The 25,531-nt window shown below is 39.6% G+C and overlaps 2 protein-coding genes across 4 annotated transcripts in view; both read left to right on the top strand.

Moving 5' to 3' along the window:
* Positions 1-9,988, top strand: part of RAD17 (RAD17 checkpoint clamp loader component) — a 35,886-nt gene extending 25,898 nt beyond the window's left edge. The window contains 6 exon segments of the mRNA XM_038401313.2: positions 1,297-1,382; positions 1,580-1,726; positions 2,093-2,239; positions 3,132-3,252; positions 5,606-5,663; positions 8,963-9,988. Coding sequence (XP_038257241.1) covers positions 1,297-1,382; positions 1,580-1,726; positions 2,093-2,239; positions 3,132-3,252; positions 5,606-5,663; positions 8,963-9,230 — 827 coding nt within the window. The 3' untranslated portion in view covers positions 9,231-9,988.
* A 1,476-nt stretch (positions 9,989-11,464) lies between these two features.
* Positions 11,465-25,159, top strand: LOC119855430 (MARVEL domain-containing protein 2-like). 3 transcript variants are annotated; one of them, XM_038401314.2, is made up of 7 exons: positions 11,465-11,716; positions 12,474-13,646; positions 17,971-18,003; positions 20,300-20,433; positions 21,058-21,229; positions 21,671-21,721; positions 23,528-25,159. In XM_038401314.2, exons 1-7 carry the CDS (start codon positions 11,651-11,653, stop codon positions 23,642-23,644), a joined length of 1,746 nt encoding a protein of 581 aa, XP_038257242.1. In that variant the 5' UTR covers positions 11,465-11,650; the 3' UTR covers positions 23,645-25,159. The 3 variants fall into 3 exon arrangements, with proteins under 3 accessions (XP_038257242.1, XP_043370882.1, XP_038257244.1); XM_043514947.1 differs by lacking the exon at positions 23,528-25,159 and adding an exon at positions 22,792-23,511 and having other exon boundaries at positions 11,532-11,716; XM_038401316.2 differs by lacking the exon at positions 11,465-11,716 and adding an exon at positions 11,761-11,880.
* The last annotated feature ends 372 nt before the right edge of the window (positions 25,160-25,531 follow it).

The following is a 25,531-nucleotide window of genomic DNA, read 5'->3' as shown; positions in this document are numbered from 1 at the left end:
TACTTGGTCCTACTTCTTGTTCAGTTAGTTGCTCAGACAAACAAGTTGCAAGATATTTACTTGCCAGATGCGCTAACAATTCATATGTCCTTTCATGCTTCAACCACCATTCCAGAGGAAATATGTCCATGCTGTTGATGGGTTCTGCTTGATAACTGTCCAAAGCAGAGCAGACTGATGTATGTTCATTTTTGGCATCTGAGTCAGATGCCACCAGCAGAAGATTGATTTTCTTTTTTGATAGTTTGGGTTCTGTAGTTTTGCGCATCAGTGTATTCTTTTTCTAAGACGTCCAAAAGCATGCTCCACATCTCCTCCCTTTCAGATTTTGGACGGCATGTCAGATTCTTAAACCTTGGGTTGAGTGCTGTAGCTATCTTTAGAAATTTCACTTTATCTTTGCATTTTGTCAAAATCAACCTTCTGCTAGTGGCATCTGACTCAGATAATGAAAATGAACATGCATCAGTCTGCTCTGCTGTGGATCTGCTTTGGATCGTTATCGAATAGAACCGCCCCTTGCAGCTCCCATTGACCAGGAATGGGGAACCGCAGCCAATGGGAGCTTCGGGGGAGGTAGCCACAGGCGAGGGCAGCACACGGAGCCCTCTGCCCCCACTTTGACCAGGGGCCACAGAGACGTGGTGCTGGCCGCTTCCAGAAGCAGCACGGGGCCAGTGCAGGCAGGCAGGGAGCCTACCCCGGCCCCGGTGTGCGCTGCTGCCACCCCGGAGCTGGTCCAGGTAAGCAGCACCAAGCCGGAGCCCGCACCCCACCCCCCTGCCCTGAGCTCCCTCCTGCACCCCACATCCCTCCTGCACCCCAACCCCCTGTCTGCACCCCCTCCTCCACCCCAGCTCCCTTCCCTGAGCCCCCTTGTGCTCCCCACACCTCTCCTCTGTCCCAACCCCTTGCCCTGAGCCCCTTCCTGCACACCGCACCGCTGCCCAGCCCTACATTCATGGCCCCGCATGCAATTTCCCCACCCAGATGTGGCCCGTGGGGCAAAAAGTTTGTCCATCCCTGCTCTAGGCTTTTCCTAGCAATTAAGAACCAACACAGTAACCAATAGGAAAATAAGACTTCATTCTCAGTATTCTAATAAGCTGATAATTGCATCTTATTATCATTATACATCTCTAGCATTACCCCCACCCCTTCTTTCCCACCATAAGTTTAAATATGAAGTATGAGGCTTGATTTTATTCCTCATTTTTTGATTAATGTTCAGTACAAATATAAAAACAATTTTATGTTTAATATTAAAGACTGTGGGACTATTTAAATTGCTTATAGGAGAACCACTATCTGATTCAGAATTTCCTCGGTTACCTTCTCACCTATCTGAATATGACAGAGACACCTTACTTGTTCAACCTGAGGTAAAGGACTTTATAATCATTTGATACCAATTAATAAGACTTACTGGTATTTATGCAATTTGATGGACTCTGCACTTTTGTCATTTACTATGTATATAATTTATAAATAAAATAGATGTATTAATAACATTACATGACACTTCTCTTTTTGCAGAACATAGACTAATTTGTGTATTTTTATTTTTTTAATTAAATAGGATATTGTAGAAAAGTGTCACATGCCTGGGGACCTATTTAATTTATATCTTCACCAAAACTATGTAGATTTTTTCACTGATATAGACGATCTTGTGAGAGCTAGTGAATACTTGAGTATTGCTGACTTCCTCTGTAGTAACTGGAATGTAAGTTTGATTCATTTTCACTCTTAATTTTCATATCCTGCAGCCACGTATCTGTGCATTCTTACTGATTTATAGTAAAATAAAATAACATAGGTTTAATATTTCCTACAACATACAATAGTGTATACAAAATATTTGCCTGACATGCTGTCCTTTTCAGTTTATGGTGAATACATTTTAAAAATTGGTTCAGAGAATATGCCTTTCACTTGAAATAACTAAGCCTGTTTATGCTTTCATCCTTTAATGAGTGTTCCAAACATGGATGAGTAGCTGCAAATTAATAGCAATATTTGCTCACCTTTATAGTCTTCCACTATGACTCAGCAAACTTCACAATTTGCATAATGTCATGTTTTGTTTTAGTCACGACCTACACTCAGAGAATACAGTGCATCTGTGGCCACAAGAGGTGTGATGCATTCAAATACTGCTAGAGCTTTTGCCCATTGCCAAGGAGGAATGGGTTTTCGGCCTCTTCATAAACCCCAATGGTTCCTAATCAATAAAAAGGTAAATACTTCCCATTTAAGGTACTTTCTGTTTAAATTTGGAAATGTAACTGCTATGATTTGTAGTGTTTGAGACTATTCATGTTAGAAACAGTGTACTAAACAAATATAGAAGTATATGCGAATACTTTTTTTTAAATCAGTTTTCAGATATGGACTTATTTTCTAGTAATTAGAAAATAACTAGAGGTCCCAGAAAATGGCCTGTTTTCCACCCAAAATGAATATATTTCTGAGGTCCTTGAAATTCAAATTCATACAGTACAAAATTAGTGCAAAAGAAATATAATGAAGCGTTATAAATGAAATCAAACTCATGCCCCTTAAGCTGTCTTAGTCTGATTTGTAAGGTGGACAATTTTTGATTCCCTTACTATTGCCTTACCTTATGTGTTTGTGACAAACAGCTCAACTATAAGATTACAAGGCTCTGGAAAAAAAAATTTGTACTTCATTTAAAAGGTGCCTTATTCTGTCTGAAAAGTGTGAACGAGGCATCCTGTAATTCAGTTATAAGAATCCTCAGGAAACTTGCAGGAGAAACACGACAGATTTGAAGGAAATAAACTTAATAATGTTGTTTTGGTTTTTTTTTAATTAAACCTGGTTGCTTATCTTTTGTCTGAACCCTCACCCCTTAATGGCTGTTTGAAGAAGAATCCAGTAGGCTAGGGCAAGGCTTATTATGCTGTTTTGTATGATGTGGAATGTTTGGGTGAATATTCATTACTGCTTTTAACATATCGTGGTAACCTACATAATTATACTGACAAAATAACAAAGAGCCAAAACATGGATTCTTTGGTTTCTTTGGAGCTTAATTAAGCTTTCAGATAGTAGTATGTTTTCTTACTTGTGGTTGTTTTTTTTTTTTTTTCCCCCAACTCTCACAGTATCAAGAAAACTGCCTTGCTGCAAAATCTCTATTTTCAAGTTTCTGTTTATCACCTTTATGTCTTCAAACCCAGCTGTTGCCTTTTCTTGCCATGCTGACAAATCCAATGAGAAACCAAGGTAGTGTAAACATAACTTTTTTTTAATTAAAAAAAAAGTTTAAACTTCTATCTATAATACATATGGAAGGTTCTTGTGAGCCAAAATCAGAACACAATCTGCAGTCTTTCCTAGATAAGAAAACAGCATGTTGTGGAATAAATACATATGTGTAAGACTTCCAGATCTATTTTTAGCAACATCATTTCAAGCCCACAATGCTTTATTGGCTTAACGTTACTTAAAAGCTATTTTAAAAATATTATTTTACACCAAAAGAATTAAAACAAACGGTAATTTACATGTACGAGACAGTTAGTTTGTTTTCAGTGCACCGTAAATACACATGGTGCTTTACATATACACAAGACAATGACCCTGTGCTGAAAAGTCTCTAATTTTGATTCTGATCTTTCTCCTTGTTTGTATTCTTTCTGATTTCAAGCATTAGGGAGTAACATTTTGCAGGATAGGGTTCTATATGTCCCAATCTGTTTCACAATATAGGTCCCACTCAAATATATAGTAATTACTTGGACTGTAAGCCATTTGGGAGACGGACCATCTCTTTGTACTGTTCATGCAAAGCCTGGCACAGTGGGATTCTGGTCCATGACTGGGGGTCCTCGGTGTTACATATATCTATATATAATATAAAAAGTGATAAATACTAAACTATTTTGGTTCTTCATAGTACTTGTCAGTGTTCTACATTTTCTGAGCTACGTCAATTAAACATGGACCGATTAACAGGAGATACTGAATTCTCTGTAAGAGAGGCCAGTAAATACATTTAACTAAGTTAAATCCTGCTGTCCCTTTTACTTCAGATATTTGTAGACGACTAATGTACCTCAGTCATTCCCTTTAATTTAAAAAGTTGTATCGTGTGTAAAAATAGTAATGTAGATGCAGAACTGCCACAGGGATCACCATATAGCAACAAAACTTTATATTAGAAGTTTGAGTCCAATATACTTCCCTATGTGAGTAGGGGGTTATAGATATATCCCAAATGTTCTTAAATGTTAGGATATTTGGGTTTCTTTCTTGTGTTGAGGTAATGCACAGATCCATGAACAAGGAGACTTATTTGAACAGGAGTTCCTTACTTTTGTATGGAATCTCCAGATTATGTATTGTTATTGAGGTTTTGTACTGTAACCTAATCCTTAATCCAGTTCATTTCATATGGCAGGGGTCGGCAACTTGCGGCACACGTGCCAAAGGCGGCATGCGAGCTGATTTTTAGTGGCACTCTACTGCCAGCTGGGGTCCCAGCCTTCGGCCCTGCTCATCCCACTGCCGGCCTGGATGGATGGAACCCCAGGCCGGCAGCAGCCTGAGCGGGGCCGGTGGCTGGGACCCCGGGTTGGCGGCCGGGACCCCAGACGGACAGCGGGATGAGTGGCTCAGCCCGCTGCCAGTCTGGGGGGTCTGTCTGCTGGCTCCTGACAGCTGGGGTCCTGGCTGCTGGTCTGGGGTTTCGTTGGGGCAGCCCAGTAAATGTAAAATTTATTACTGGCGCATGAAACTTTAAATTAATGAAGACTTGGCACGCCACTTCTGAAAGGTTGCCAACCCCTGTCATATGGAAAACACTGTTAGTTTTTCCTGATGAGAGATTTTGATTGCTTTCATTGCACCTCTACATTCTTTGACGACACTTCCATTTACTAGTGGATAAGACAAAAGCTGAAGGCAGAGTATCTTATCGAAGTGCAGAAATCTGATTCTAACATAATAGGAAATCAGAGAGGGTCATGATATTGCTGTTTATAGTAGAAGTTTAGCTGCCCGCTTTATTTGAGGTGTAGACAAAATAAGTTGTATCTTCAACAATTTCATTTTTTTCATTTTCTGGCTGGTTTAGGAAATGTTTTTTTCTTTCATTTGTATGGAGAGTATGGGAAATATGAGGCCACTCAGTTCAGGAAGTTGATGGCAATCTCAGTCATTTTATTTAGAATAAAATTATTTGTGACATGTCACAAAGTTCATTGTTTGGACAACAGGATCCACTTATTAGATATTGAACTAGATGCCTTTAAGCATACATAAACCTGAGATAAGGCCTTTCCAGTTTCAAGATGAATTCATCCTGAAGGCTATCTGAATTGGTTACTACAACATATTTACAGATGCATGCATAGGATCAAAAATCCTAGCCAATATATTCACTGCTAGTCCCTAATTTGATAGTTGTATAGCATAATACATTGTAAAAATTCATAATAGTATAACTAACTACTGTACCAAAAAATCTTGCAGACATTTACAAGATTAGTGAATTACATTTTATTTTTCTTATGTGCTTTATTTTATGTGCATTATGACCAGTCCAAGGTGACAGTGATTCTATCTTTATTCTCAGCTCAGATTGCCTTTATCCAGGATGTTGGAAGGCTTCCCTTGAAGAGACACTTTAGAGGGTAAACTTAAATCTTATTTGTGTTAGAAAAGCCCCATTCATGTTTATATATTGAAAATAAGATATTCTACAGTGCATAATCTTTCCTGCACAACATCTCTAAGATCAGAAAGGAAATACCTCTTCACATTGCCAAAACTCTCTCTCCAGCTCTCATCATCTCATGCCTTGGCTACTGCAACCTCCTCCTCTCTGGCCTTGATGTCTAGAACCTGCCACCACTCAAATTCATTCCAAATACTGCTGTTAAGATCATCTTGCTGGCTTGTCACTCTGACTATATCCTCTCTCTCCATTGGCTTCCTCTCTTCCACTGCATCAAATGCAACCTTGTGCTGTGCCTACTACCATGGGGACCTGACCTGGTTGAGGCCTATGTTACTAAATGTTAAATGAGTACAAATTAACTTACGAAAGCCAAAAAGAAGACTAAAAATTATTCTGTCCATTTACTCCTCACATACTATGAGATCACCCCTGACATTTTGACACAGCACTATATTAGGTGTAATATTAGATGAGCGGGAAAGATGATATAAAGCAAAAACTATTCTTATCTTCTTTTGAAACAGTTATACATTTATAAAATTATGATCTATTGAGAAAGTGATTTCAAAGTATTCCTATTACTTGGAAGTTAAAAACATTTTTATATATATATATATATAATGTCATGGAATTTTATACTATTGTTCTGTGAATACTTGAACTATTTTTATTTAGTATAAAATAGGCATAAATTAATTTATAGCAGGTTTATGATTTGTACTATACATGCAGTTATGAATTTCCATTGTCTGTTTTCTAAAAATCCTTACCTAAGGGAGACAAATGGATGATAGTCACAGAGACCAAAATCCTACTTATCCACAGAACACGTAGAGCTCAGACAGTAACACTGCAGCCTATCCCATACTTTGATATCATTGGGCCTCAACTAAAGAACCTATTTCTAGGGGTAGGCTGATAGTAAAGTTTCCATAACCTCTCAGTCCTTGATCTTTGAGAGACCAGCAGTTTTAAATGTGATGTGTTAGTGTTCTTTTGTTTTTGGGGGATTTTTGATTATTAAATCACTTCACCTATCAAACTGTTGATCACTGAGCAGATCAGATGATGATGACTTTGACCCTCTACCTACTTTAACTGAATTTAAAATAGTGACTCTGAAAGTGAAAGTGAAAGCGCATATTCCCATGTTTCCCAAGAAATGTAATTTTAGAAATAAAACCCATTTAACTTAAGTAGATTATGGGAAAGGCACCCTTCCACTCCCACTGACTGATCAACATTGAGAAATGTACTAGTCTCAGATTATTTTTAGACTTCTCTATGGAATGTCTTTGTCTGAAGCAGACTTTTAAGAGTGATAATTCATTAATACCTGCATTATTGGATATTGCTGTAGTATTTTGAGAAGGGTTTCACCTGCAGGACCACTTCCTCTTGAGGGGGAAAAAAAAATTGCAGATTATAGCTCATTAAATATTTTTGGAGATGGGATAAGGGGAAGAACATTGGTTTACCATTTTAATGCTATCAAATACATTAATATATATTAGTAATACTATATTAAGTATTGTTGGAGCCTTGTTGGTCTCAGGATATGAGAGATACAAAGTGAGTGAGGTGATACGTTTTATTGGACCAACTTCTGTTGGTGGGAGACAAACTTTTCATCTCTTCCACCAACAGAAGTTGGTCCAATAAAAGAGTGCCTCACCCGCCTTGTATGTCTCATTAAATGTATTGACACTGGTAAAGCATTTGGTACTGTCATGAAATTCTAACATAAGAATGGCAATACTGGGTCAGACCAAAAGTCTGTCTAGCCCAGTGTCCTGTCTGCCAACAGTGGCCAATGCCAGGTGCTTCAGAGGGAATGAACAGACCAGATAATCAAATGATCCATCCCTTTTTGTCCATTCACAGCTTCTGCCAAATAGAGGCTAGGGACACCATCCCTGACCATCCTGGCTAATGGCCCCTGATGGACCTATCCTCCATGAATTTATCTAGTTCTTTTTTTAACTCCGTTATAGTCCTGGGCCTTCACAACATCCTCTGGCAAAGTGTTCCACAGATTGATTGTGTGTTTTGTGTGAAGAAATACTTCCTTTTATTTGTTTTAAACCTGCTGCCTATTAATTCCTTGTGTTGACCCCTAATTCTTGTGTTATGAGAAGGTCCCAGTCTTAATCTCTCTTCATATGGAAGCTGTTCCATGCCCCTAATAATTTTTGTTGCCCTTTTCTGAACTTTTTCCAATTTCAGTATCTCTTTCTAGATGGGGCAACCACATCTGCATGCAATATTCAACATTATGAATACCGTGGATTTATATCGCGGCAATACGATATTGTCTGAACCTAAAAAGAAAACTAATTCATGATGCCTAGGATAGGAGCAAACTGTCATGAGTAAAGACTGTAAACAGAGTTAATATATATTAGTTTATCAATTGGAAGTGTCTAGTGGGTTACTATAGGGATAAGCATTAGGACCGGTCCTGTCAACACTTTTAATTATCTGGAAGAGGTTAAAAACAATACATTAATGGAAACTGGAGGTGATATTAATTGGTGGGAGTTATGAACACCAATCATGACATTGTAGTAATACAAAGAGACCTAGATTAGAAACATGATCAGAAAAGCAAAACTAGAAATAGTAATCTTTCCCTTCCCCCTTTCTGATTTCTTTTTTTATAGTGTAATTCCTGAAGGGGTAGGGAACAATGCCATCTTCTATGTTTGGAAAGTGTCTAGCACACTATAGGCACTGCCAGAAATAAATAATTCAACTTGTAACAGTTCACATTTTTAGGCAAAGTTATCCAACCACAAATGCGTCATGGCAGAGAAAAATCTAGAAGCAGTAAGGCTAAAAGAAGCAGCTAATGTAGCAATGTGATATCCTTTAAAACCAGCTATTTATAGTTTTTGAGCTGCATACACAAATGCAGCACTTAAAGAGCAAGGAGCAAGTACTCCTATACAGCTCCGGTGTAAGAGCACTCGCAATGTTGTGTTTAGTTCTGGGCGCCAAATTTCTGTAACTGGAGGATGCACAAAGAAGAGCAAGACAAATTATTAGCAGTACTGATTTAGAAAGAAGGAGGATGTATATTTTAGCTATGGTTATAACAATGCAAATATTTTGAAAGCTGTAAATACCAAAGAAGAAAAGGGATTATTTAGTGTGATACATGGGTGACTTATTTCATTTCAACTTCCATGATCTTGTGAAAGAGAGTGCTTCATTTTATTCTCGTTATTGATGGTTATGATGATTTTGCAGGTTAAAGCTTGAAACTCTTACAGATAAAGATCTTGGTATGTCAGGCTTTGAAAATATTGACGAAGGGGACCTTTCTGCCATGCGGCCTCTGGAGATGCTAGTCCAGTTGGAGAAAAACCAAATAAATGAGACTGAGCCAGATGAATTTCCTCTTACTTCCAGCCAGGCTAGTGGAAGTGAACTACCAGGTAGTCAACCTCAGCCTATTATAGCACAAGCAATCATGGAGGAAGATGAATTAAAAATAGATCAATATGATAGCAACTGAGTGCAACAAAATGTCAGTGGCATTGGTCTAACACTGTTTAATAGAATTTTTTTTTATTTCGTGGTAAGTCTTCCTTGACTAGATTGTTACAAATGTATCAATGATGTATTAAAGCGTCGACCAATTCTATAGTCATTCTACCTTAATATTCCTGTGACTATTCACATGAGAGTACGCTACAGCCTTAAGCCCAGTGTGTACTGAGGTAGTATCAAGATGCTAAATTTCCTTAACTTCCCGTGGCATTGCAGTATCGAGTCCCAAGTGTGTGTACTTAATCAAAGGTGTTGCTCCCTGCCTGTCCTGAGCCATCAAAGTAACCTATATTTAAACAAAATTAAAATTATAAATGATGATGAGCTGAAATATTTGAAAGAAAATTAATGGTTACTAGTAAATCACATTTATTTTTATATTTACACTTTTTTTTTTTTTTTTCAATTTAATCTTGCAGTTTCTGGATGTACCTTGTAAACTTTTTGTCAGCATTTGGAGGTTTTACTAAATCTCACGTACTACTTAAAACATTTACTATTGTTTTGAAACCTTTTGAGGGAAGAAAGAATAAAATGTAAATTGTAAAAAGTTAACTCGGTATTGATGTAAATAATGTTACTGTTAAAATTTTGTACTTTTGGCTAGATAATTTATGTATGTTTATAAACAGATGCATATGTTGTAGATTTTAGTGTTTTTTGTTTTGTTTTTTACATAATTGCATAATCAAGGAATACACCGTTAAAATTAAAGTGCTTTGTTTTCTTTAGGAAATTAAGTTTATCCTGAAGACATTTTTTCCTTTAAATGACATCTAAATTCAGATATACTTTGCAGAAGGTGTCTATTTAAATAAATAAAATCCTGTGGTATAGATAAATGAGGAGATATAGGAATGTAAGTATTCTTTATGAATAGACCATAAAACAGCATATGAAGATGACAACTTGTAGATCCTTAGGGGGGCAGTAAATAATAGAGTTGCGTGATCTGTTGTTATACTGAAATTTCATCTAGCCATCCCTATGATCTTAATAGTGGCCTAATCCTAGGATGACCAGATGTCTGTTTTTAAAGGGACAGTCCTAGTTTGGGGGACTTTCTTATAGAGGCACCTATTACTCCCCCACCCCCTGTCCTCTTTTTTCACAGTTGCTATCTCGTCACCCTACCTAATCTTCCATACTGAGTGGAAGTTGTGCCTGAGTCAGGACGACAGGTCAGGCTTACTCAGCGCAAGGCAAAGTTGCAGCTATAGCAGTAAACATACAGCATATATTAACTCATGGGGTTTAAAGGCTTACTATGGTCTTATTTTCAAAGCTTTACACTATGGCCCTTTAGAAGTGTTATGGCTGGAAACCACTGGCTATTTTTATCTTAAAAGTAGGAAAACAGGACTGAGTACATTAACACGTGACAATTTTCCATTTAAATAGAAACATGCATCTCTTCAGAATTGAAACAAACTTGAGACAAGTTCTTCAATATTTCACTTTCCATGTGCCATCGTTTCTTGTTCTATGTCTTAGAAAAGTTGTAAGAGTCATTACAACGTTGAACCCATCTTTTTGTCAGTCTTCTGTGGAACATGAATGCAGTAGTTGATTACATCATTAGTAATCCAGTGTGTTTCTAGGGCCAGGGGCATGAGATACTAGCAACTCGTGCTTATGTTTTGCTCTGTGGTATCTTAGAGGTGCGGGGTGTGCTGTTGCTGTAGCTCAAGGCAGTAGCCGCACAAGCTTGGCTTTCAGCTCTGCCCCGCTCCTAATGCCTATCTCATCCTACCCCTTTACATATCCGTCAGCATCTTGATCTTTCACCTCACTGCCGGCCAAAGGAGCCTTAGTTTCGCTGAAAGAAAAGGAGGACTTGTGGCGCCTTAGAGACGAACAACTTTTGCGAATACAGACTAACACGGCTGCTCCTCTGAAACCTAACAACTTTATGTGAGCATAAGTTTTGTGAGCTACAGCGCACTTCATCGGATGCATACAGTGGAAAATAGGGTGGGGAGATTTTATATACACAGAGAACATGAAACAATGAGTGTTACCATACAGACTTCTAACAAAAGTGATCAGGAAAGTGAGCTCTTACCAGCCTCGGCTGTGAGGGGGACCTTCTGTAGTGATAATCAAAGGGCGCCATTTCCAGCACTTTACAAGAACAGCAAGAGGGGAAATAAACAAGGGGCCCTAGTTCTGTTTTACTTTACGTTAGTTAGCGGCCCGGGGTAAAGCACGGCTTAGGCAAGTTCCCTGGCCTCGCCCGCCCCTTAGCAGTTGGGATTTCCTGCCCGAGGCTGGCGTGAGGGCGGGTCCGTAGGTTTCTCGCTGCAGAGGCAGCCCGGCAGGCGGGGGAGCAAAGCGCTGCCGTGCAGCGTAACTGAGCGTGTCTGCCCCCAGGGCAAATGGCGCATGGACGGGCCAGGCCGCGCAGGGTGCAAGTGCCCGCGAGGCCCGGGCTGGAGGCGGGGCCGGCAGGTGAGTTCCCGGGGCGGGGCTGGAGGGGACGGGCGGCCGCCTGACGCGGGGGGCGGGAGCGCGGGTCCAAGCGGAGTGCAGCGCCCTGTCCTGCGCGGCTGGGCGTTGTGCGGCGGGGCTGTGCACAGAGCTGAGGAGTCGCTGGCTGGACGCGGAGGCTCGCGGTGAGCGGGGCGGCCCTTTGTCTGGCCGGGGGGAGAGGCGAGGAGGACACGGGCTGTGCAGGGGCGGAGGGTGTCGGGAGCCGGCTCTCTGCAGATCCCGTTGCAGAATCGGGGCCCAAGACCCCTTGCTCCTGGGACTCAGTGAAACAGCGGCCAGAGAAGTGCCCCGTGCGTCTTTGCGCCTCACTTGATTGGGACGGGCTCGGTATAAAATCCCTGGGGTTTAGTTTATAGGCAATTAAACCATTTCCCAAACTTTGCTCTTGGACCTTGCATCGTCAACGTGAAATGGCTGCTGCGGTCATTGTTAGTGCCTCTGCGTTACCTTCGCTGTAACGCCAGAGGATAAAATATGAAGCATGATTGTTTCCAGGTGCAGTGGGTTTGTTTATTTTTTTTTTAAATGTTGGCTTTTCTTTGAAGAATGCACCGGTTTTGGTGGGGTTGTAAGTCTGTCGAGGAATAGTTTTTATTTTTGGCTCGTTCAGTGCTGAGCCTGTTGTTGGTATTTAACAGTTTCTTCAATGATGTTTGTAGGAACCGCAAATGAAGTGGGAAGGGGATAATTTATAAATATTCATACAATTATCTAGGTGCTCCTAGAACAGGAGATCGAATCACAAATGTCTTCCAGAAGTGCGTTGTCGCAGCACAGATCGAGGCAGCATGGCAGATCTACACAATATGATGAAGTATACGTGGATTCCTCTTTTTTAGAAGATACAGCAAGTCTGCCTCAAAGTTCACAAAATGCTGAACTGCTACTGAGTGTGGATGCCTTGCCAGCACCACCTCTCCCACTGCAACCACCTCTCGGCCCTGAATTTTACCCAAGTGATGGTGAAGAACCATCTGATCTCAAACCAGTAAGGCGGTTTATTCCAGACTCCTGGAAGAACTTCTTCAAAGGGAGAAGAAATAATCCAGAATTGGATAAACCAGCATCAGATATAAAATACACTTCTGGTGGAGTTGAGTGTTCTCCACCAGCATCTCCAATACAGCAAAACCACAAGTCAGCTGCTAGTTCTTATAAAGACCCATATGGAGGGTCAGGTGGAAGCTATAATTCACGCAAAGAAGCTGAAGCCATGCTTAACCAAGATCTTTATCCCTCCCTAGAACGACATACTCAAATGGCTCTAACTTACAGTGAGAAAGTGGAAGCTTATAATTTGAGATACTCCTACATGAAATCATGGGCAGGTTTACTCAGAATTCTGTGTGTTGTAGAGCTGCTTTTAGGTGCAGCTGTCTTTGCTTGTGTCACAGCCTATATACACAAAGATAATGAATGGTACAACATGTTTGGATACTCACAGCCATATGGTTTTACAGCAAACAGTATATATGGAGGGTATTATTATAGTGGCCCCAAAACCCCTTTTATACTTGTTGTAGCAGGCTTGGCTTGGATAGTGACCATAGCGCTTCTAGTGCTTGGCATGTCAATGTACTATCGAACTATTCTTCTGGACTCAAATTGGTGGCCTTTAACTGAATTTGGAATTAATGTTGCATTATTCATTCTGTATATGGCTGCTGCGATAGTCTATGTGAATGATGCTAACCGAGGTGGACTCTGCTATTACCAATTATTTAAAACACCAATGAATGCATCATTTTGCCGCATAGAGGGGGGACAGACAGCAGCAATGATCTTTTTGTTTGTCACAGTGATTGTCTATCTTATTAGTACAGTCGTTTGCCTAAAGCTATGGAGACATGAAGGAGCAAGGAGGCATAGAGAATTAATGGAAGAAGAGGTAAGTCAAAAACTATCAGATCAAACTGATTGCATCAATTTTCTTGTGTGCATTTAGAGTGCACGTTACAAGGAGGGATTAAATAGTAAACATTGGGTTCCAGTTATCATTGTGCCTTGGACTAACTGTCATGTTAGGCAAGTCATCTTGGTACTAGTTTTCCCAACTATACAACAGGAATATTTACCCACTTTTGTAGTATTCTGAGCTCCCTAAAGGAAAGTGTCACATTGCGAGGTGCATTCCAGACCAGTGAGGGTTGTGTCACTGCCTGTCCTCAGTGCTTAATTTATAATGAAAGTGATGCTGGGGCCCAAGCAATTTGTTTTTTACTTTCATAACGATGCAGCAAGCCCAGAGGTGCCAGGGCTATGTACTGCCAAACCTAGAGGTGCAGCGAGCTGCCATGGCACAAATGAAGCACTGCCTGCTCTGTAATCTTGAGTGCCTCACAATGCTTTTCTGCTGTAGTTCTCAGATAGACTAACTCCCAAACAGCCTGCAGGTCACACCCTGAGCGTGTCTGTGTAGCTGCAGCTCTGGTCCATCAGTTCGGACCCCAGCAGTCTGTCAGCAGCATCCAGTCACACTCTGGCCTTAGTTGTTACTTGCAGGTGACCCCAATACATTTCCAGTCCTGAATTTTCAGATAATAAAGGTCCATTGCCCTTGTAAAGAGTCAATATTGAACAGTTTGCTACTTTAACGGGAGTTACCAAACGGTTCAGTTATTCAGCACTGAATTAGTTTAGATTAATAATAAAACAAGTTTATTTTACTACAAAGAGAAAAATTTTAAGTGAGTATAAGGTATTAAAGTCAGAAATAGTTACAAGAGAAATAAAGATAAAATGCTTCCTAGTAGCTGAAACTTAACAAGCTAGACTTGGTTCAAAGTAAAGTCTTTACCACATTTCCAGCAACATGGCTGACCAAATTCTAGGTCACACCCTCTCCTCCCCCCCCGCCCCTCCCCGCCAATTCAAAGGGGTGGTTCCTTTGTCCGCTTAGGTGAGAGAGAGATTGGGATGTGTTTGCCTCTCACTTTTATAGTTCAGTAATCCTTTGAAATGCATTTTCCTGAGGTTTACCCTGAGATAAAGTTCATTCTAGCTGTGAGAAAGGAGATATGAAGTTAAAGAAGTTCCCTGCTGCTGTTTGCCAAAATGCAAGTCGCTCTGCCTGACCTTGTTCTTTGCCAGATTGCTGATCAACTTTAATGACACTTGGCTGGAGGTGTCACCTTGTACTTTCTTTGAGAAACCAGTTACCCTACAGCAGTGGTTTTCAAACTTTTTGTACTGGTGCCCCCTTTCACACAGCAAGCCTCCGAGTGTGATCCCTGCTTAGATGTTAAAAATGGGGGAGGGGGATAAATGTAGTGGGGGCTGAGAGCTATCAGCCCCAAGGAGCTGATAACTTGAAACCTGCATGTAACCACTTTGCGACCCCCAGTTTGAGAACCCCTGCACTAGAGTTGTCTTGTAAACTGAAATTATGCCAACAATATGTTTATGTTCATAATTCTTAATACGCATTTCATACATACTTTACATAAGAATATTGATGATTGTGTTAAATTTTTAACAAGGCATATTTTGCACAATTGCAGTAGTGTGTAGGGTGTGAATACAGGGGTGGTCACAGAAAGGCACTAGCAAAGCACCTGATCCAGCATCCATTGAAGTCAGTGGTAGTCTTTCCATTGATTTCAGCAGACCTTGGGTCATGCAGTCACATAGAAAATATTGAAGTCCTCTCCCTAAGTCAGTTGGTCAACTGCTTTTTAGTACATACTCTTCTCTGAACAAAAGATAGGGAAGAATATAGTATAAACTGTCTTATTTTAACACTTTAGTAGGAGGCCTTAAAGCAAATGAGCCTTTGAAGACCGAACTTTCAATTTAGAAGTTAGTCAGAGCTACTCTAAGCATATTAGAAACTGATTTTGTGAAGTGTGCAAAATACCAGACCACCACTACTGACTTGTCTATGCATTTTCAGCTTTCCTCACACTACTAATTCAACACTGTGTCCTTGGATCTGAGAAGCCAAAGCCAAGCCTAAGTATTTGTCACTTATGTAATGATGATAAAAGAAAAGGAGTACTTGTGGCACCTTAGAGACTAACAAATTTATTTGGGCATAAGCTTTCGTGAGCTACAGCTCACTTCATCAGATGTGAGTGATGAAGTGAGCTGTAGCTCATGAAAGCTTATGCCCAAATAAATTTGTTAGTCTCTAAGGTGCCACAAGTACTCCTTTTCTTTTTGTGCATATAGACTAACACGGCTGCTACTCTGAAACCTGTCATGATGTAATGACGTTTCTCGGATATTTATAGTAAGAAAGGTTGCCAATTTTTTAAATACAGAAAGCTAGATAACTGAGTACCTCTTTTAACTGGTTTCCTACTATCTAGATATGTGTGAAACAAAACTTTAATGCATTAGTCCTTAAATTCTAAATCAGTTTTCAGGTCTCTTCCTGCAGGCCCTTTCTCATTAGCATATTTACACTGTTTGTATGCCTTGTAGCTCTTGTATTAAAAAAAATCATAATTCTTGATATCTAGTTATTTTAGCAATATTGGGCATAGGTGGAGTTGCTTAAGGCTTAAAAGGAAAAAAAAATCCACTGAAATAAAATATATTTTCATTATGCAGCATACAAATCTGCTATAAAGCATCATGCTATAACTTTGATAGAGTTCAATACAAATTATTTATGCATGCAGTATTTTACTGTATGTTGTAGGGGCTCTAAATATAAGACTGCAGGATCACTTGTGCTCTGATTCAACTATTTTGCAATTGGATTTGCAAAATATTAGGAACATAGTTTATTATTAATTTCTTAATCTCCTATCTGGTGGATGATAACGGAAAATCTGTTTTATTTTTGCTTTATCTATCAGCTAAAGCATTCCAAGAGGGTTGTGCAAAACATGATCAAATTGAAACACACATTTTATTAAAACTTATTAAAAATCACTAAAATATCACATTCCACAAAATTCAGAGGATATACTTGAGCCACATCTAAATAGGATTCAGTTTTTGATTTTCCTTTTCTCACTAGGGAGGAAGAACAGTGGATTTCCTCCCTCCACTTTCTAATTTTAAACTTTAATCTTTCCTTTGTAAAATTCTCCTTAAAATACACAATTTTACTCAGGATGTGTCCTAATTTTAAATGAAATGAATAGCTGTATAATTCTTACAATATTCTTGTTAGATGATTAATTTTATATTATAAAAATCTGAAAAAATACGTTTTACTGAAGTTTATATATAAAATGATGATATTATTCCCACCACCCTCCAACATTCTTCTACTCTTTTTACTTGAAAATATTCCTAAATAGATTATTTTTATAGTGGTTGGTTTGACTGACCTGAGTATGATGGAAAATAGTTGAGAGATGAGTTATTTCCCAAAATTGATTTTAAAAAAAGGCTGACTGCCCCCAAAGTGTTCATGGGTTAATATCGGACAAAATATAAGAGAGTGACAAAAATGGTAGGGAGGAGATGGAAGTATCTTATCTAAAAGTAGTAACTGAAAATCTGTGATGTCCCACGGGTGTAATTCTTAAAGTTTTATGTGTGGTGGTGTTTTTAAATAAATGCCAAAAATGGCTCAGAAGTAAACTGGATGGTAACAAACTGAATCTCAGTGATGGTTCAACCTGGTGATGAACAAAAAAAAAAAAAAAAACAAAAACCTGTCAGCCATTCTTGCAACTGTTTCTATCACTTCTCAAAAAGAAAAGGAGTACTTGTGGCACCTTAGAGACTAACAAATTTATTAGAGCATAAGCTTTCGTGAGCTACAGCTCACTTCATCCGATGAATGCATCCGATGAAGTGAGCTGTAGCTCACGAAAGCTTATGCTCTAATAAATTTGTTAGTCTCTAAGGTGCCACAAGTACTCCTTTTCTTTTTGCGAATACAGACTAACACGGCTGCTACTCTGAAACCTATCACTTCTCAGTGACTCAGCAGACATCCTGGGCTGCAGAGTGACAATCATGGAATCTTCTTATAAGATGCTCCAAATAAACTGGTCTAAATAGTTATATTTTTTTTTGAATTACTGGCTTCTCTCTTTAAAATTTTCTTTTAAAACTAATGACACCATACTGCCACACACAGCTTTCCTGAAAATAATACATTTACTCATATTTAAACATTAATTGATCACAAATATCCTGTATCGTATGACTTTTATGGGGTTTAGGATATTAAAGGTTTGTGCTTTTGCAGAATACATGCATGCTTCAAACCTTCGTTAAGCAATAAACTGTTTCCTTTTTTTTAGATGAAAACACAACCTTTTCTACCAAAAAGGATGGTAAGAGTCAAATTTATTCTCTCCTGTGTCTGTCTCTCCTAATTTTCTGACTGATATTATTATAGGATGGAAAGAGGTAAAGTTTTCCAAAGTGCTGGCCAGAATAGGTTAATCTCCGTGACAGATTTTCTCATTAAGTCTTAGCTTCTTAACACAAGACCACTATTTCTCAACTTTTTTTGGTCCTGAGGGAAGTTGTGGTCAGGCAAAACACAAACAATACCCCCTTTGGAGTATATCAACGTTGCCTTCTGAATATTCTGGTTAACTTCTTTGACCATGGTAAACAAAGGAACTCCCTGCAGGAACGAGCAGCACCCATTGTTCCAGCTCAACTCTAGAGCTTAGTGATGCTCATCAAGTGGCCTTTCTTGGTTTCAGTCTTGTTTTCCAGCTGGATCTGGTTCAGAGCTCTAAATTCTAATTCTTTGCCTCAAGTGTTTTGGTGCACCTGTGGTGCCTGTGTGTGTGTGTGTCATTTTCTTGTTTTCAGCAAACTTAAGACCATTTGGTGTATCCATGCTTGGTCTGTTACTTTTTTGAATATGCTTGGATTCAGTACTTCTTGGCACACATTTCTCTTGTTCTGGTGCTTCCCTTGACAGGTCAGGACTTGACCCATTTTCTTTCCCCTTGGTGTTTTGGCAAGTATGACAGTGAGGAAGAAAGACAGTTCGGTGTTTTCACATCTTGGCCACGTTGTAGGACGGGTGGACAAACTTTTTGACCCAAGGGCAAGGCTTGTGGGGGAGGGGGAACTGCCCCCCAGCACTTGCCAGCCACGTGGCTGGGAGCCAGGGGAGCAGAGCAGGGTCGCTCCATTTCCCGCAGGAACTGGCCAGCCTACCCCCTGTGGAGGCCTGTAGGGCACCAAAATAGCTAGGGACGGCCCTACAACCACGATATTCAGGATATATCTGTACACGTCATCTGATGAGCAAAAAGGTGTGGGAAGTTCCTCCAAACAGTTATTGAGGCACCCCAGAGAGAAAAGGCTAACGCGGAGCACTCTGAAGGGTAAATGCTTCAGGCTGAAACCTGAGTTAACCAAGACTACTGTCCCTTCACTGCTCAAACCCCTAGTTTAGCCGTTTAAACTAAACCAGTTTAGTAAGAGTAGGGCAGATTTACTACAAAGTGCCTTGTGTAGTAATCAGCGAAGCTTTGCCAAGTGTTGGAATCTTGGGAATTTGAAGTCAAGGATATTGAGCAACCTCTCCTCAGATGAGGCAGAGCCTCTGAGCAAGTAGTGGAATAAGGAGACAATGAGAGAAACTCTGCTATTCTCCAGCATATCTGAATTTAAGCTTATACTTCAATAGCTCCACACTGAGACTTCTGGATTTTCCCCTCTTGTGTGCCCAAAGAAGAGAAGCCAGTGATTGTGGGTAACTGTGTGTGCTCAGTAATCTAACCAAGGGCTCCTGGATCTCTCTGGGGAAGCCCCAAAGCCCACAGTATCATTTTTGAGACATGGGCATCTAACTGTGCGTCAGCAAAGGCAGTATCTCTTGGTGCAGTCAGAACGCTTTTTGCACTGAGGCAGATGCTTGTGCCCAAAGAAGCTCTACCTTAGACACCAGTGCCCAGAGCACTTCTTGTGCAGGGGCTCCAACGGTACTGATGCTCCCAAGGCAATACTTCCCACACAACCTTAACTCTGCCCCCATAAAAACTGGGAACTTCACAGTGACTTTCTCCTACTTAACAGAAACTACCAGTGTCTCTGTGCCCACCACAACACCAAATCAGGATTCTTATTCCTACACTCCAGCAGGACCCTCAGAGAAAGGGAAAAATTTTTGCTGATTGACAGAGATTAACTTAGACCCACTGAGCTACCTTTCTTCCTAGTTTTCTTGTTGCACAATCACAATTAGTCTAGTAATACCTTAGGGAACTTCCTTAAACTTTCCAGTACTTCATTCAAGTCGCACAAGACTAGTACAGTATTCCCAAGCCCCCAAAGGAATGCTATATTACGGAACTGGTGTCACTACTGGGGCAGATTTAAGGTGGTTGTGTTGTGTGAGAAATCTCACTTTATATTTCTATATGCCGTGGTGGTGTAGCCATGTTGGTCACAGTATATTAGAGAGGCAAGGTGGGTTGGTCCAGTAAAAGATATTCACCCACTTTACATTTACCAGTTTTCTAACTCATGCTTTGTTTTTCTCTCTAATATGACAGTTGCATTCAGGAAGGCGTAGGAAACTGTTTAATACCTGCAACTTTAACTCCTCACTAACAATTATTTTGTGTTTTTTATATTTATCATTTTTACTTTTAAAATTAGTACGAAAGTGAAGACAGACCAAGAGAGGTCAATTACAGACAATTTAAATCGGTGGAAATGAAACCTGAACTACTTAATGGCCACATACCATCAGGGTACATTCCTAAGCCTATAGTGATGCCAGACTACTTAGCGTGAGTGTGTTTTTGTAATTTTCCATTGTTTGTTTCATCAAAGAGGTGGTATTTTTTCTGTTGGCTTATTTTAGTATCTAACCACTTTTTCATACTTCATACTCTATTGGTCTCCAATTTCTTAAAGACATGAATTTTAAATAAGAGAATGATGGCCTGTGGACGTAGCATGTACATATTTAATATAAATGCATAATTTAAAAAATCAAAATTTTGTAATAGATTATATAATTAAAATATCGAACAGAATAATTAGCAAGGGGATGAGGAAAGGACATACAGTGGTACAAAAATAATTGAGAGAATAAATGTACAGGCATTTCTTTGAACTTTTCTAGAATCTGTAATACTTGTTAAACAGTCTGACTGACAAAATCAGAATCAAACCTTAGTAAAGGAAATTTAAAATGAGTAAAATCCACAAAAAGTAATAGTCTTTGTAAGTTAATAGAACTCCATATTTCCATAGGGACATGTTTCAAATAATGTTAATTTGCATAACACTTAACTCAGATTTCAAAGTCTTACGTATAACCTGCTGAAGTTTGCATGTGCTCAAAAAGCCACATTTACAGCTTTTTTGGAAAGTCAAAACTCCAGCACTAATAATTGTTTTTCTTATAGGAAATACCCAGCAATTCAGTCAGACGATGAGCGAGATCGCTATAAAGCTGTGTTTAACGATCAGTTTGCTGAATATAAAGAGCTCTCTGCTGAAGTTCAGGTGGTCTTAAAAAAGTTTGATGATTTGGATGCATTGGTGAGCAAGCTGTCTCTTCACCCTGGAAACATGCTGGTAAGTAGCTAATTAGATGCGTGTGTTTTTAAAAAAAATTAATCGCAAAACCAAACTAATTTGTTTTCAAGAATTGAGCACAATCTTAAACAGCTAGACTGCCTATGGGAAGAGAGAGACCGTATAATGCTAAAGATGAACGAACAAACAAGATGGACTTGATCTCCTGAAAACCTGTTAACTTCATATTACAGAAATAGTGAAACACTTCATAACTAGCTTCTACCCATATTTTCATCAGTTTTTATTTTAGTTGTTTTGAATTAGTTTCCATCTTAATTGAAAGTTTTGACTAATTTTAGTTGTTGACAAATTCAAACTAATGTTTTCAATGAAAACAAAAGCTAAGATAAATCTCAGTTCACGCATTTGACAAATCTGGGAGAACACTAACAACAAACATAAGGTTTTTTAAAATGCTTCACCATCTTGTTTTAATAGGAACATGACAGAATTTCAAAAGTTCTGCAAGAATACAAAAAGAAGAAGAATGTGAGTATTTTCAGCTTTACGTTTTAATACTAGTTTGCAACAGGGGCATAGGCATGGTGGGCCATGGCCCACCCACTTAGCATCCAGGCCCAGCTCCGGCACCCCAATCCCGCTTCCTGGCAGGAGCGCTGCGGGGGGGGAGGAGGGTGGAGTGGGTAGGGTCACGGGAGCTTCCATTTTTCTGGGGCCCCCCAGTTGGTTGGGGGCCCTGGGCAAACCCCCTTGGCCCAATGGCTAATCTGCCAATGGGAGAAGGGCAGGTGAGTGAGCAGGCAGCCCAGTAGCTGCAGAGGAACCCTCCAAAAGGGTTGGGGGAGCCAGGCCGTTGGGGAAGCCAGGCCCAGTTTCGGACAGTGTAAATGGGAGCCGTTACCGCTGGAGAACGCCGTCTCCTCCCGGAGCTGAGTGCACACCTAGGGCCCAGGGGCCCCTGGCCAGAGCGTCCATCGCCCCCCGCAAGGCCGGCTGGAGGTGGGGACGAGGCTGCCCCGAACCCTCTTGTCCTCCTTCCCCCTGCCCCTGACATTGCCCACCCACCTGAAGCTGGGGCCCACCCAAGTGTCCCATCCTGGCTATGCTACTGGTTTGCAATGATAATCCAGTGGGTGGTTAAGAGGATGTAAGTCAGTGGTGGGCAACCACTCTGCTGGGGGGCCATGAGACAGTGTTTATATTGACGGTCCACAGGCACAGCAGCTCCCAGTTCACGGCCATTAGGGGCTGTGGGCGGCTGTGCCTGTGGATGGTCAACGTAAACACTGTCTCGTGGCCCGCCAGCAGATTACCCTGATTGGACACAGGTTGCCCACCACCGATGTAAGTAGACGAAAGCAGCTTTGACAGCAGGCACAATCTATTGGTTAAGGTTATGCCCAGCCTTTGCATGTTACAATATTCAGTGTACCTGTCACATAAAATGCTGGAGACTTGAGAAAGTGGGTTTAGTTTGTTGTCCAACTCATTACAATTTCATGTTGGTTGCATCTTGTGATGGCTCTAAATGTATAAATTAGATTTCAAAAGAAACTGTGGACGTTCTTAGGCTAAAATGTTTTTCTGTTTGATGGTAGGTCCATTTATATATTAATGTCTTGCCTTGAGAAGGCTTGCTAACATTGTTCAGTTATTTTTTTTGGAACCAGTCCATTTTCTATCCACACATGCAACAAAAAGCCAGCATTCCTTGTAAGTGATAAAAACAACGAGGTACATATGCTTAATCTTGAAAGGAAGTCTCTCATTTTCTATTTAATCAACTTTTTTGGGGGGTGGACTATATATTAGTTGCAGAATAACTATTGCTGGAATCCAGAAGGGGTTCTACTTCATTGCTGTTAAGATAGGTTGGGGGTGGGGGTGTAATTACTGGCATTCCAGTAAAATCTTGGCAATATAATCTCCTGATTTGTACCTTTTCGGTTTTTTTTATTCAATGCAAATTGACGGTTCATATTAGTCTGTTTTGTACCTTCTTTTTTTTTTTTTTTTTTGTTAAAGATCACCAGCTACAAACGATCAGAACACAAATATATAACTGAAACAGGGCAGCACAACAAATAAAATTGAATTACTTTACTAAATGGCTAAAATACATCAAAACCACAGCCCCTTTTCCACCTACCAAGAAAGCAGGAAAAGGGCAGGTAGAAGAAATTATGTTCAGGAAAGAACAGCATGTGTTTAGAGGGCATGTATCCATATGCATATGTGCTGTCCTCCTCCAACTGCATTATTGATTGATCTTGGTGAAAACTGAAAGATGTATTGTATTAATGAGTTGTTGATTTGCTTGTATATTTCTTGCAGGATCCTACATTTCTGGAGAAAAAGGAACGTTGTGACTATTTAAAGAACAAACTTTCTCACATAAAACAAAGAATTCAGGACTACGATAAAGTTATGAATTGGAACACACAGACATAGTATCACTCTAACTATGTGGAAGCTACTTAGTATTTTGAAAGAGAAATGATTTTTAAATATTTACCTTCAAAATTATCAACTTCCTAATGTGAAACCAATTGATTCCTTAATCGATGCCTATATATAGTCTCTTTTCAATCTTGTGTGTTTCTGACAGGTTTTGTACGGAATCATATTTTAAATGCAATATAACAAATAAGTTAACAAGCTGTTTTATGGCATGTACATTAATTGTATGTTTTATTAATAGATAAATGCCTAAGTCTGTCCCTTTTTATGCAGTCATAGGTATGGTTATTTTTACTCATCTGTTCTCCCTTTCTTTTGTCTCTCTTTCAATGTGTGCACCCTTTCCATCAGATCTGGTGCTTCTAGATCTAGTCAAGAATCTGTGCAGTAGTGCTGTAACAACCTCAGATAATGACTTGGTATATTTCCTGTATAGTTAGAGCCCTGCAAATCTGCAGATATCCACTTCGTATCTGCAGACTATGTTTGCAGATCAGATGCAGATACAAAATTTGTATCTGCGTGGGGATCTACGTAAGGTATTGGAAAAAAACTGGGCTGTTTTTATGGCCCTGATTCAGCAGAGTATTTAAACACTTCAGTTCAAATAAGTGAAACTGTTTGTTCATGTCCTTACATGCTCCGCAGAATCAGAGCCACTTGTTAGTCCTTGTCCCCTTTTTTCCCCCCATTCTGAAGATTGTTGCTTTCTATGGGGTGAACCTACAGATCTCTCAGAAACCACTGAGTGGTGTCTGCCTGACAGGAAGGAGAGAAAGGTGGTACAACCTTCCTTCCTGTTTGATCCTGATTATTTATTTAGTTCTTATATCTTTGTCTTTTCTCATGCGGAAGTTCTAAAGAAAGCAGTTGAAGTTTTTGCCTGAATAAGGACTGCAGAACAAGTCCTATATTAGCAACCATAGCATAGCTTAATTCTGACCTCTGCCTTGCAGAGGTGAGGCAACTTATTCACATTCCTAAACCATAGTAATATGGGAGTGAAGAGATTATTGAACTCATGTCCAGGCTTGGCTAGTGCTGCTATGGAACTAGCACTCTACAAACCTCCCCTTGGTGACATAGGTAGAACTGCATGTGTTAAATTAAGGGAAGAGAACACCCAAAGGAACATGACTTTTTTTTGTTAGAGAAAACTGGAGAGTGCAGCTGATGCAGGTAATTGTAAACACTAGGAGTCAAATGAATGTACATAGTAAATTTTAAACTTAATTCTCAGTATAAAACCTCCCAAACAAGTTAGGGTATATAAACCATAAGCACCTGATGTAAATCCAAGTGAAATGTTTTTCACTGGTGAGACACAAGCCTTTAGAGATTTAGCGTACCTTTATACTAAACCTTACAATGTGGTCTGAATTTGTAAATCTGTCTCGTATCACAGTTGTAAATACTTATACATTTTTATGAAAATAATGTCATCTTACATGAATTTTATCTTTGTATGAACTTTTTTTTACTAATTAAAATACACTAAAATTGTTAGTGATTTTCTCATTGGTATTGGCTTCTTCACTGAACAGTTTTCTAGAACCAGTATGTCACTCGACATTTCATTATGAAATATGTTGTTTAAATGTCCAAAACATAATACTTGCTATAAGTAATATATAAACATAATACTTGCTATAAGTACTTGGAACCAATTGCTTTTGTTAGGATTACATCTTGGCTTTTGTTAGTCTTTTTTCTGAAACTTTCCATGCTTGGTCTCAGATTAGAAGGGATTATATCTCCAAGCTGTAATCAGTTATTAACTATGGTAGCTTTCCAAGTGTAGTGGAGAGGTATGTTCATAGCTCGTAGTGTAAGGCTGTGGTGTTTCCACGTGACCTTACACTGCTGTTCTAAAGCACT

Source organism: Dermochelys coriacea, chromosome 5, assembly GCF_009764565.3.
Source record: "Dermochelys coriacea isolate rDerCor1 chromosome 5, rDerCor1.pri.v4, whole genome shotgun sequence".
NCBI lineage: Eukaryota > Metazoa > Chordata > Testudines > Dermochelyidae > Dermochelys > Dermochelys coriacea.
Note: the sequence above shows the minus strand (reverse complement) of the source record. Positions and strands in the feature narration are given on the sequence as shown.